Source organism: Phasianus colchicus, chromosome 2 (assembly GCF_987193195.1).
Source record: "Phasianus colchicus chromosome 2, bPhaCol1.hap1.1, whole genome shotgun sequence".
Lineage (NCBI taxonomy): Eukaryota > Metazoa > Chordata > Aves > Galliformes > Phasianidae > Phasianus > Phasianus colchicus.
The window spans coordinates 4511417-4524281 of record NC_143437.1 but is presented as its reverse complement, the minus strand read 5'-3'; the positions used below and the strand labels follow the sequence as shown (position 1 = coordinate 4524281).

The window sequence follows — 12865 nt, the reverse complement described above, 5'->3', positions numbered from 1 at the left end:
GGTGAGAAAAGAATGAAATGAAGGAAATATCTATAAAATCACTCTTTTGGAAATAAAGGACAAAAGACTATATACATACTGTGACAAAAACAGATGCCAGCAAAAGACCAACAGAATAGATGAGTCCTCTGCTGTTTAACCGAATCTGGAAAAGAAGGAAGTTTACAAAACCACGTCACAATTTCAAGCAACAATAATTCTCTCTGCCAGTCATTCGGTAAACCTCAACTGCTGAATTGCTGGACACTGCCTTGCAAGCTGTCAAAGCCAAGTCAGATCACTGCACTGTGGGTATTGCTAATGCAGTGATAAGCAGCACTGCAATTTTGTGATTGACACCATGCACAACTGCTGAAGCCCTCCTATCATTTTGTCTCACAGCCAAAGAAAAACTGCTCACCCAATAAGCTGAATATTATTCCTAAATCCTAAGCAATTATTTAGCTTCGTTCCCCAAGTGCATCTGAAGGGAGAGTCTGACTTTCAGAATGGAGGATGGAGTTATCAGTCCTGGCATCTCACTAACTTGAGCCTGCAATGAACTCTGCCCACTCAGGAGCCTCTGTGAAAATCTGTGCTGGAGACAGACAAGCATGCTGCAAAAACAGGGCAGGGTATCTCTCTTCACCTGCATGTACCATTTATGGTGGGGATGGGCTGATGGTTGGACTTAGCAGGAGCTTTCAACCCTAACGATTCTATGTTCAATACCTGTGCAAATGGCTACAGCACAATGGCCATTGGCTCTGAAAGGTACTGCTGTTTCATTAAGACATAAGCTGTAAGTGTGTGTGTGTGCAGAACACCTAATCATGTAGTCATTACATGCAACATCCATACAGCACTCTCACCAGACTGACTGTCCAAAGACATGAAAGATTTGAATTGCTTCAGAATGTGAAGGCCAATTTTGGCACTAACTGCTTAACCCAGGGTGAAAATGTCACAGTCTCACTAGTAATGTGAACTCCAGGTTCAGAAGGAAGCCTATTTCTGCAGCTATAGAAGTCCAAGGCCACTTCCACTTGCAGTTTCTATTACTGGACTCAAGCAAACGCTGAAGTTCTGCTGAAATAAGAACTGCTCTTGGGATGAGACACATACATCACGTTCTGACCCAGGAGATGCTTTTCTTCAATAGTGTTCTCCCTGAGGAGCCAGGGCAACCTAATGTGGGGCTCTGTGCACACATCACTGCTGCATGTAAGTAGGTCCTCTTCAGTTTCCACTAATATGAACAGTCCACAGAGGACAGCCAACCTGTACTGCCATCTCAGTTACTCTAAAATGCAAATAAAACACAAAGCAAACTGCAAAGACCTCAAATACACTAACTCTGTATAGCAAAAAACTAAGGCCAGATCACCTCCACCCCAGACGAGCAGTAACTCTGCAGGAAAGAGAGATGCTAGTTTACAATAAAATCCCATCTGGATTTTTGTCAGGAATTTAGCATGGCCAGGGCCGACGTCTGTAAGAACTGTCAGTATGAAATATACCAGTCGGAAAGGAATCTACAGAAAAAGGAAGCAAATGAAACAGACTGAATTATTTTAGCACGGAAAATGTCTGAATTCAACCTGAGGTGCAGACACTGCTTCTCAAACAGCACCAGCCTCCATGAAATTTCTCTTCCAGACACATGGAAGGACGACAGGCCATCAGGCCTCTGACTATAGTTTGCTGAGGATGGTGCTTCCAAAAATACTTGGGGCTGCTTTATTTGGAATATCTGCAAGGCCCTTCCTTGGAAGTCACTCATGGGAATAGCTGTTGCTGTGAAGAATTATCTGAAATTAAGAAATGTACGCTAATTATTTAAGACACTTTGACGAATGTAACAGTAATATATGTCATACTGCTTATCCCATGAGGGCAAAGCAAATGGGGTAACCTCAGCAGCAGCGTGAGCACCGGCTGCCCCTTGTTGTGGTACTGCACTGAAAAACTCAAGTTTCACTCCAGGTGAACATTTTTCAGCTCTGGTTTTAGTTTAGCAATGTTCCTGGCCTGGGATTGAGCCCAGCTCCCACTGTTAGCCCAACTATTGGCTATTAATTAACACAGATGACAAGGTTAACCTAGCCTTCCTTTACGAGGCTTGGTTGGTCCTGCAGAAATAAAGGATTTCCTGGGAGGAAAGAAAGGCTGTTTTCTAATGCACTTCTTACTTTCTGCACCGCAAAAATCAGGCTGTTTATTAGGGTCGTTGTCTTTTTTCAGATTACCTCTGGACTGTAGGATTAAAGTCCTTCCATGCACATAGTGAAGGGTGGTTTCCTTGGAGGAAAAAATGCTAGCTGAGGAATGCACTTTGTCCGGAAGCTCATTTGGCTGAACTAGATACATATCACAGCTGTACTTTGTGGAAGAAAAAATGAAACTGTTTGAGTGCAAATCCTTGTCAGTGAACTCAAAGCATGATAAAAGCTATGCAGAATACCAGAGGTGGCTCAGGGGGTGATGTGTACATGGCATCTCCCTGCCATGTCACGGAACAGGCAGGAAGGGCACAGAGGAGGACAAAGAACAGGCAATAAAGCAATGAGAAGGCAGTGAAAACCAACAGAAAGATAGTTAGAGCAAACTGACATTGATATAAGCCTGCCCTCACAGCAGAGCTGCCCTGGGAGGGCTGTGAGCTGATGGCCATGGATGGGTGCAGGGTGCAATTCCAAATGCACTGGACTTGGGAACACACACTGTGTGGTGTTAGTTCACCTGCATGCAAATGTCTGATGAGTATGGCTTGCTGACTGTGTGCAAAGCACCTGTGTATAGTGTGCACAGGGCAATGGCACAGTTCTGGTGCTGTGTTTAGGGCCTCTGGCTTATTTAAGACAGCCCTGGAGCAAGCTGATTCACAGCAGTACAAAACCTCCCTCATAGCAGATACAGTTCCTGCTGAAGCCTGTTCCTGAAAAGGTTTCTTGGAGCACTTCAGCGCTTTGAGATCCTCATATTGAGAAGAAAACCACAGCTATCTAGGTCTGTTCAGGTCAAAGATGCAATAGGGGTATTTTTTGCTAAATATACTCACTCCACTGAAGAAAGATCTCCTGGGAGCCAGCTGAAACTCACTGCCAAGCTTATTGGGGGGCTGCAGCCAGAGGGCTTGGAGATGTTCTCCAGTAAGTCTTGCACTGGTGCTTCAGCAGGATAAAAGCACACATTCCTTTCTATCAACTCTGCTACTGGGCACTGAGCTATCGAATTCTTGCAGTAAGAGTAACCAGAGGACCTCTGCCAAAACTCTTGGCTAGCCAATGTCTAGCTCTGCAAGTAGAAAAATAATGGAAACTTCAAATATTAATAATGTTTGTTTCCAACAAATGCTGCTGTTACTCATCTAACACCAGCAAAGAGAGCACAAGCTTTCAAATGTGCCTGGTTCAGATTTGCTCCAAGCATGCTGGGCTCTGGAAAGCATTGCCACTAAATGGTGCACATCAAGGGTTGCTCATCAGAGCAAGGAGGCAGGTATGACAGCTTCCCAGTTTTCTCCTGCCTGATAACATAGTAGAGGTTTTCCTGCAATTCCTTTCTATTTAGGCCTGTATTGAAGCCACCTGCCCACAGCAAAGGCTGCAATCACAAAAAGCACACAGGTAAGCACACTGCTTTAATTCTCTCTCCAACCCTGGTGGCCTCTCAAATTTTCTCATCCAATGCCTCTTCGCTGCAAAGCGAAACATGAACCATGGAATGCTTTATGTAGCATTGATCAGTGGCTCTGAGATGTTGTTACATCCAAATTAGGCTGAATGGCCACTATTCACTTATTTTTTCCATTCTACAGTTGCCTACAGAGTCCTTAACTTTTCTGTGGTTGGTTCTGGACTACCTGCTCCTTTTCACAAACCTCCCATAAACTACAGCTGTGGTGTTATTGTTTTGACTGATGAACTTCACTGTTGATCAATTCAGACTTTTAACTGTGAGTGCAGGAGCTGCAAAGACTCTGAAATCTGGTACAAAAGCTCAAGAAAAATGTGTCCTTGATCTGTCACATCTGGGTACAAATCAGTCAAGCATCCTTCTCAAAGACACGTGGTATTTTCTCAAGTCAGTGAGATGCCTTTCCTCAGGGTACATACAAGCCTGGGGAAAACAACACTACAAAAGCTTCAAAACTCATATTAAGGAAGGAGATTTAATTCCAGATTTTGCAGAAAACAGAGCCTCAGCTGGAACCTTCTTAATTATGGAAGTAAAGGCTCAAATCTCTGCTTAAACATAGGAAATGCTTCTACTCCAGGGAAAACTTTCTGCAAATGAAGTGCTTGCTTGTACTGCAAGAAGGAAAAGTCAGCATTCCCAAACTGTCCTTTGAGGCTTGGCTTGTGTCTAGCAGCTGAAGTGAGCCAGAACAACTCTGTTTTGACTGATTACACATGAAAGGCTTGCAAAAGTTCAAATCCTACTTTGTCTGCATTTAAATTGAGGCTATCTGCCTGCATCCTGTGTAGAAAACATGAAGATGCTGTCACCAACTCCTGCTATTCCCAGACAGCTCTTGCGGGCAACAAGAAACTGAGGGTAAAGCTAAACAGCAGAGGAAAAACAATGGAAATAAAATCAATGTAATTCCATTCTTCAGTTTTCCTTCAGCTCCTGGCAATTGCTGAAAGGAAAACAAGGAGCTGGTGCCAAAAACCAAACTGGTTTTGCTCCAGGGTTCAAGTATGAGAAAAATTACCTCATTCGAGAATATTAAAAGGACTCTACTATGTTTCCAGTACCTCAGTTGCAAAAGTCACAGGTCCCAAGTCTGCTTGAGTACCCTTTTCCTGCAGTGCCTTTGCCAGACAGTGGAAAGTCAAAGTTTCTGCATTGCCCAGGTCTTGCCATGAGACAAAACTGAAACTCCACAAATTGGAAATTCAGACACATAGTGTATTTCTGCACGTTTCAAAGGCATTTCCTTCTTCCCAAGGCTCCTTTGTGACACCTGAGAAAGCATTCCTGCTTAGCTCTATCACACCATTCACTCTGCAGAAGGTACATACCCTGGAGTATGCAACGTAGAGTGCTGTGCACAGACACAGAAGGTATTAAGCAAGAAATGCAGAGGCTATGGTTGGAGGAAATTCCTCCACTGCTCAGAGATTTAGATGGGATCAGGTTCTTTTGCTTTGATACAGCATCATCATCCCAGTCTCCCTGTCAAGGGAGCAAAGGGATTCAGTAGATGCAAAGTACTCCAGAAGCTTTGGAGATACTAGATATGAGCCTCAGTGTCCACCTGCTGCCATGCCCATCTTCAGGCTTTTGGGATGTGCTAATAAATTAATCCATTAATACCTGCTGAGTTGCATACTGCTGCTAGAGTAATTGCAGCATATCACGTTCCAGATGCAACAGTGAAAGCTAGAAAGCTTGCTTGCTCAAGTTACTTCCCTTGAGTGTCCACTTACCACTGGATTTTCTCATCTAGGAACTAAAGCTCCCTCACCTCCTTCTGTGGATAGATCTGAATACTCTTACAAATGCAGACATGAACAAATGAGCCCGGATGCTTACCCTTAAGCTAAAATTCCTGTTCCCTAAAATACTCCTGGCTCACGTCTGTTTTAATAGCTTCACATGTTAAAAAACCAAAATGTTCCAGAAGGAAGCAATTGGATACAAGACACAGAGCAAACGTCCTCCCACTCTGGATTTGCCAGGCCACTGGGGAAGGATTCTTACAAGGTTACAGCTTCAGTAACATGTCCAGGACTCAGAGCTGAGATGAGAAAACAAACTTTTTCAAAGGCCTGTCTGGGTCCAGAGGGATGCTGCTTATTTCCAAAAGCCCTTCTGGCATGCTGGCCCAGCCACAGTTGATATGATGAGGCCAGAGCTGCAGCAGGAGGGCAGCCAAGTGACCACTGAGTAGCAGTGACAGAAGGAAGTGCTTCCATAGGGAAGCACAACCAGCCACAAACTTGTAGGCTGTGCCTCAACCAAAGCTCACTGCCTTCAACCAAAATGCACCATCTGTAAAAATGAGCTCTGAAACATCCATGCCTTTTTAGGGAGTTTAAGGAAGGCTCAGACCCAAACTCTTTGTACAAAAGGTGCCAGAGCAGACTGCTCTCCATCTTAAGAACCCCACAAACCTCCTGAGGAGCTGCTTGGCTGCTACAGCATGAAGCCACTTCACTGCACGTGGCTGAGGAAGGTCAGGAGGTGCACACTCACAGGACACCATGCTGGGTTGTGCTTGTGCACATTGCAGCACAAGGAGAAAGGGAACAGACCCTGTCCTCCCTTTCAGCACAGTAGCATGTAGCAGAGTTCTGCCTTTACATCAGCAGATCAGGGAACACAGTTTGGCCACAGGGAATTCTAAGTCAGGCAGCCTGAAACAAGAGATACTTGGCAATGGGATTTTACAGTGTGATGTTCAAGAAGGCCCTGAGCATTCAGCCTTTCACAACAGGAAGGCTGTTGGGTGCATATAGGAAGCTCTTCTGTTTTAGAGCTTAACTGTGCAATCAGGCAGTCTGCTTTTCTGCTGGCTTCCACAAAACATATCGCTGCCATAAAAGCTTCTCTCTTAAAATGCACTGACACTCTATTTTCAGCAAGAGCTTAGCTTTGGTACAGTCTTCCTGCATCAGGGAGGAAGTATTTGGGTGGCTGTGAAAAAGTAATCATGTTCAAACAAGTGGTTGGTTTGGGGTTGGTTTTTTTAATCTTTTCTTTTAGAAAGCTCTTTCCCTTTGTATACAAGACAGGAGAATCACAATTACTATTACCGTGTGTGTGTGTGTGCACATGTACGTGGGGTGGTGGAGATATGAAGTCTGCTTATCCAAGGTTTTGGAGAGAAATACAGAAATCGTAAGTGAAAACTAAGAGAACCCTGTTTGCTAATTGTGGGACTGTTTCCAAGGCTGTTTTTTCTACCCACGTGATTGCAGCGTACAATGAACATTTTGGGTGTGCAAAACAGTAGCAACATTGTTGTGTCCCCACGAAAACTGGCTGCCTCTGCTCAGTGACTTGTTCTCATTCTTGTCAAGGAAACAAACGTTAACGAATGTAGATGAGCTACAGATAAGTTACTCCTTAGAGAAAAGGATTTTATTCCTACAGCACTGCTTCCTTTTGTCAGTCCTAGAATCAAGGAGGGGAATGGGGGTGAACAAGGAACTGGATGCTGCCTGACTAATACCTGGGAAGGTGATGAAGCAAATAATCCTGGGAATGATTTCTAAACATATGAATGACAAGAAGGTGATTGGGAGACGAAGGGGAAATTGTATTTACCCAGCCAAATACCATTCTATGACAATTCTATGGTTGAGGTGAACTTGCATGAAAGGAGACCAACACGTGTTAATTGCATTGACTTCAGCAAGGCATTTGACACTGCCTCTCATGCATGCTCACAGACAGAGGAAGAGCAGATAAAATACACGGGTGGTGGAGAGGGCTGTTAGCAGATGAACTGCTGTGTTCAAAGGCTGTGTTCAGCTGCACAGCATCCAGCTAGAGGCTAGTGGTGTACCCCAGGGGTCAGTACTGCTTCACACCTTCAGTAATGGCATGGATGATGGGCCAGAAGGCAACCTCAGAAGTTTGCAGCCAATACAAAACTGGCTGGAGTGGCTAAAGCACCAGGAGGCTATGTTGCTATTCAGAGAGACCCTGAAGAGGTGGGAAAATGCACTTCATCAGCATCAACAAAGGGAAATGAGAAGTCCTGCACCTGGGAATGAAAAACCTCATGCACCAGAATGCACTGAATCTGTCCAGCTATAAAGCAACTTGGCTGAGAAAGACCTCCTGGTCCTAATGGACACCAAGTACAAGCCCGCAATGCACCCTTGTGGCAAGCAGCACCAACAGCAGCCCGGGCTGCGTTAGGATAAGCACTGCCAGCAGGTGGAGGGAGGGCATCCTTCCTCTCTTCTGAGCACTAGTGAGACACATTTGCAGAGCTAGGTCTGGTTCTTGGCTCCCCAGTGTAAGGGAGACAGCTACTCACTGGAGAAAAGGGCTGTAAGGATGACTTAGGGCACTGCAGCAGCTGAGAGACCAAGAGAACTGGGACTGTTCAGCCTGGAAAAGAGAAGGCTCAAGGGCATCTTCTCAGCATGTGTAGATACCTGATGAAGGGCACAAAGAAGGTGCAGCCAGACTCCTCCCAGTTGTACCCATTGAAAGAGCAAGAGGCAATGCACACCATTTGAAATACAAGAAATCCCATTAAGAGAACACTTAGCTTTTTACTGAGAGGGTGGTTAAAACTGGAACACACAGCTGAGAGAGGCAGCGGTGCCTCCTCCACCCTCAATGATATTAAGGAATCAACTGGACACGGTCCTAAGCAACCTGCTCTGGCTCACCATGCTTTGAGAAGAGGTTTTAGGCCTTGATAATCTCAAGAAGTACCTGTCAAGCTCAAACACCCTGTGATTCTATAGTCCTAACTTTGCAGTCATTTAGTGATTGATAGGACAAGGGGAAATGGTTTTAAACTGAGACAGGGGAGGTTTAGGTTAGATATCAGGAGGAAGTTTTTCACACAGAGAGTGGTGAGGCACTGGAACAGGTTGCCCAAGGAGGTTATGGATGCCCCATCCCTGCAGGCATCTAAGGCCAGGCTGGATGTGGCTCTGGGCAGCCTGGTCTGCTGGTTGGCGACCTGCACATAGCAGGGGGTTGGAACTGGATGAGCATTGTGGGCCTTTGAAACCCAGGCCATTCTATGATTCTATGATTGCAAAAAAGAATCTCTCCTGTTCTCCTGAGTGTGGTCCAGCTAAAAGCAAACGCTACATCCCTCTGGGATTTCATGGTATCTCTTGTTCTATCTCAGAAGGGAACTTCCAGCAACTCTGTGCATGGTGTGCATCTTTGGGAATTACCTAGAGGTTCCATTGGTGTTGGCTAGGTTTTCTCAAACAGTAGAGCTGTGCAGTGCTTCCACATGGTAATCATGCCCTGAAATACCCCAGTTATTTAACAGCTTCCTTCATCTTTCAGTGTGTTAACAGTTTAAAAACAGTACAATTTTTCTTACTAAAAGTCCTACATTCTGCCCATGCATTTACCCTACCATGCATTTATTAAGGATCATTCTCCTTATTTGGAATATATTCAAGGGCACAAAAATGCTGCATACATGAGTGAGTTAGCTTATTTCAGCACAAGTTCCTGCCTTTAAGGAGGAAATGGAAGTACTTGTCCTCCAAAGGATGGGGAATGTACATTGACAGTAATTGCTGCTATCTCCAGCAGAAAACACAGCAAAACTATTTGTTCCTTCAAAGCCCACCCACATAGTTTGGGATTGTTTTGATACCTCTAGTTAGTCTCTATAAAAGTTTATGTTTCAAAAAATAGATACGCACAAATAAACAAAATGACTGCAAATAAATGTGAGACTTACGTATGATCCATAATTCACTGCTAGGGTCTGCAAAGCCCACGGGAGGCCTAGGCCAATTAAAATATCAAAAACATTGCTTCCAATGGAGTTGGACACGGCCATGTCCCCCATACCTGCAGGAATGGAAACCAAGTACGCTCAGGCATGTCTCAGAAAAACACACATGGCATATTCTGCATAAATCCACAACTTAATTTAAATTTAGAATACAAACAAATAAACCAACAAAAATCAAACAGTGAATTTCTGGGAAGTTTCAAGTTGCCAACCATGCCACAGCTTGCTGCACAATCATTAAGAACCTCTCAGCTGCTTTGCAATAGCAGCAGAAGTCTTTTCCTTTGTGCTTGCCATCAACTTCAGCCTCAGGAAAAGGGCTCTGAATGTTTTCATGCTGAGGACACACTTTTTGGAGAGGACAGTGATGCACAGAAGCAACTCAACAGCAGCCAGACACCTCAGTGATGAACCCACCTTGCCTTGCTACGATAAGGCTTGCCATGCAGTCTGGCACGCTGGTTCCTGCAGCCAAGAAAGTGATGCCCATTATCACATCTGGAATTCCCAGCGTGTAGCCAATGATTGTCACCTAAGGAGTGAAACAGAACTGTCAGGTGGCTTATAAAGAGTAAAATCAGAGAGCAGCTTGGTCCAGTTCTGCAAGATGCTGTGAGACAGGTTTATTGTTCAATGCAAACTGACACTTTCTTTAAAGAGAAGACAGGCTTTTTTCACTTTTTTTTTTTTGTATGTTCACCACCTGGCAGAGGAAAGCACTGACCTGCTACGCACTCTCTTTGATTAGCTGCTTTCCACCTTTCATCCACTATTTTCCTGACTCTAACCTGGAGGAGAGGCTATATGGTGGCTCACTGCCCTCTCTTAACAGACTTGCCCAGAGCTCACAGATGTTATTACATGCAAACAACAGCTAAGATGACACCAAAACATCCCCAAAGATCATTACATTAATGTTACATAAATGTTGTATGTAGGAACGTATATGTCACTGCAAACAGTTCTTTTTGGCAGAGAGGAGATACCTATAAGTTCCTTTGTTCCTTTGCTACAGAGTCTATGATCGATTACTGCTCTCTGATCTGATCCACGTATTAAAAATTTGGATGCCATTGTTTAATGATGCCAAATTTCCTATTAGCCGTGTTAAATGCATGGAAGAAAGAAAAACTTGATCAAGGATAATGATTGTTGTTCTGAACTTTCAGCAGCATATCCCATGAAGTGTGAACCACATGCTAGAAGCAGTGACCCTATGGGTTCTAGTGTTCCAGCTATAGAAAACTGGCACAGCTTTTTTTTTTTTCTCCTCGAGGAACACCTCATCCTCACATAGGAAAAGCAGAAGTAAGCAAGTACATTTCTATTTCCTGTTCAGGGTAGCAAGGATTACTGAAAACAGAACAAAATAATAATAAAAACCTCCTGCCACTTGTTTGATTAGTTCTACTACAGGAATGAATTGTGAAGGACACTTTTTGTTGTCTCCCCGTTCCCAGAAGAAAGCTGTGGCCAGAGCTTTAGAGAGGTCTCTCCATGCTGCTTTGGTCCCGTGCTGACACAGACTGATTTGTGCACCAGTGCAGAGCCCAAGCCAGGCCTCCCTTTCTTCCCTGAAGCCAGTGCCCCATACTTCTGCTTAAGAGTAGACTACAGAGTACAGCTCAATTTCTCAAAGCTGACAAAAATCACTTCTGTTGCCTTTCTTAGGCTGTTTTCTGCTTTAGTTGGTACGTACCATCCACACCATCATGTAGGAGAAAGCTGCAATCCAGAGGGTAGAAGAAGCAAAGGTAACCATGAACCATTTCTCCAAGTGGGGTTTGTTACAGTTGGGCACTGTGAAATACAGCACAAAGCTCAATGGCCACGTGAACAGCCACTTCAAGATTTCCATTTTGCCAGCTGTAAAACAGAAGATGGGAAACAATCATGATTCTGGTTAATATGTAGGTCGCTCTGAAAGTAATGCCTCCTACGGAAATGACAACAGATACAAAGAGGACAATAACATTGCTTGATAGAGTAAATTCTCAGCTACAAAACACTGTTTTTCAACAGCCACCAGCCATTCGCAATGCATTTTTGCCAGGGATGAACAAGAGCCTGCATTCTATGCTCAGAAAAATCTGCACGAGTGGAGGTGACCCACTGTTGTCACTGCTGAAACGCACCACCCACTGCCTCCCTGTGCTACACCCACTGGTTGGTGTCACAATCATTCAGCAAGCATCAATAAGTGTCATAGCTGTGCTTTTTTTCCTATCACATGGGTGGTCAAACAGTGGAACAGTGACCCAGAAAGACTGTGGGATTCCCATCGTTGGAGCTAACTAACACTCAAGGGTGGATGCAACTCAAGGATGGCAACCTGCTCTAGAAATACCTTCTCTGAGCAGAAGTTTGAACCAGACAACTCCAGAGGTCACACGAACCTTTCTCATACCATAAATCAAGTGTTATTGTCTGCAGAACATCTAAATTATTATCTCTAAGGCTCAGTTTTTTCCTCTGCTTCAATTACAGCTATGTGTGGAGGTCTGAATAGGAGTTCCCAAAAACGTGTATCACTTGGAAATGGCAGAAACAGTCCCTACAGTATTCTGTCTTGTTTTCAACACCCTAGATCTCAACAGCTCTGGTATGACTCAAACGTAGGGCAGTCAATGGAACGACACTGGCCTGCCCAGAGAGGGGCCCAGGTTTCCCAGAAGGAAATCCCCAGCAGAGGTTGCTGCCTTTCCCACAGACTGCAGCGGTAGGGCCAACATATGAGCTGCAGTTGAGCTGCACCAACCAGCCCAACACGTTGGGAGACACCTCGTGCTTTCCAATTAGCTGTTACCTGTGAGCAGGAACTGAACTGTGAGGTACAGACCCCAAAGTATGTCTAGATATAAGGAAAAAAATATTTTACAGTGAGGGTGATGAGGCACTGGTACAGGTGATCTAGTGTTGTGGTTGATGGCCTGTCCCTCAAGGGGAATTCTCAAGACTTTCAAGGCAAGGCTGAATAAGGCTTTGGGCAACCTGAACTAGCTGTGGTGTCCCTGTTCTTTGCAGGGGAGTTGGACTAGATGGCCAAGATTCTATGATTCCATGCTTTCTGGCATACTCAAACTCAGTTTTGCCTTCTGGAACAACATAAACCCACAAGTTTCTTACTGGGTAGATCAAAAGGCGTGTATGGCCCTTCATGGTCATCATCGTCATCATCTTCTTCCTCTTCCTCATCATTCTCATTGTTCTCATTATCCTCATTCTCATTCTCTGTCTCATTGCCAGCCTCAGCCACGTCCTCGTCTCGCCGTGTGCCATTCACACCCCGCTCAGAAGAGTTGCTTGGACCTGTTCCATTCTCCACAACGTGCTTGATAGGTATTTTGATTGCTACTTCTGATTCACCGTTGGTGTAAGTCCTGCTGTTGATCAGTCTTTGTCTCTGTTCATACAGACACA

The 12865-nt window shown here is 44.6% G+C and overlaps 1 protein-coding gene across 1 annotated transcript in view; it reads right to left on the bottom strand.

The window, feature by feature from the left end:
* The window catches only part of SLC24A3 (solute carrier family 24 member 3), a 148903-nt gene that overhangs the window by 18486 nt on the left and 117552 nt on the right, over positions 1-12865 (bottom strand). Inside the window, exons 12-16 of the mRNA XM_031603372.2 lie at positions 12572-12848; positions 11145-11311; positions 9863-9977; positions 9389-9501; positions 80-145 (exon numbers count right to left, since the gene is read on the bottom strand). Coding sequence (XP_031459232.1) covers positions 80-145; positions 9389-9501; positions 9863-9977; positions 11145-11311; positions 12572-12848 — 738 coding nt within the window. The remainder of the gene's footprint in view (positions 1-79; positions 146-9388; positions 9502-9862; positions 9978-11144; positions 11312-12571; positions 12849-12865) is intronic.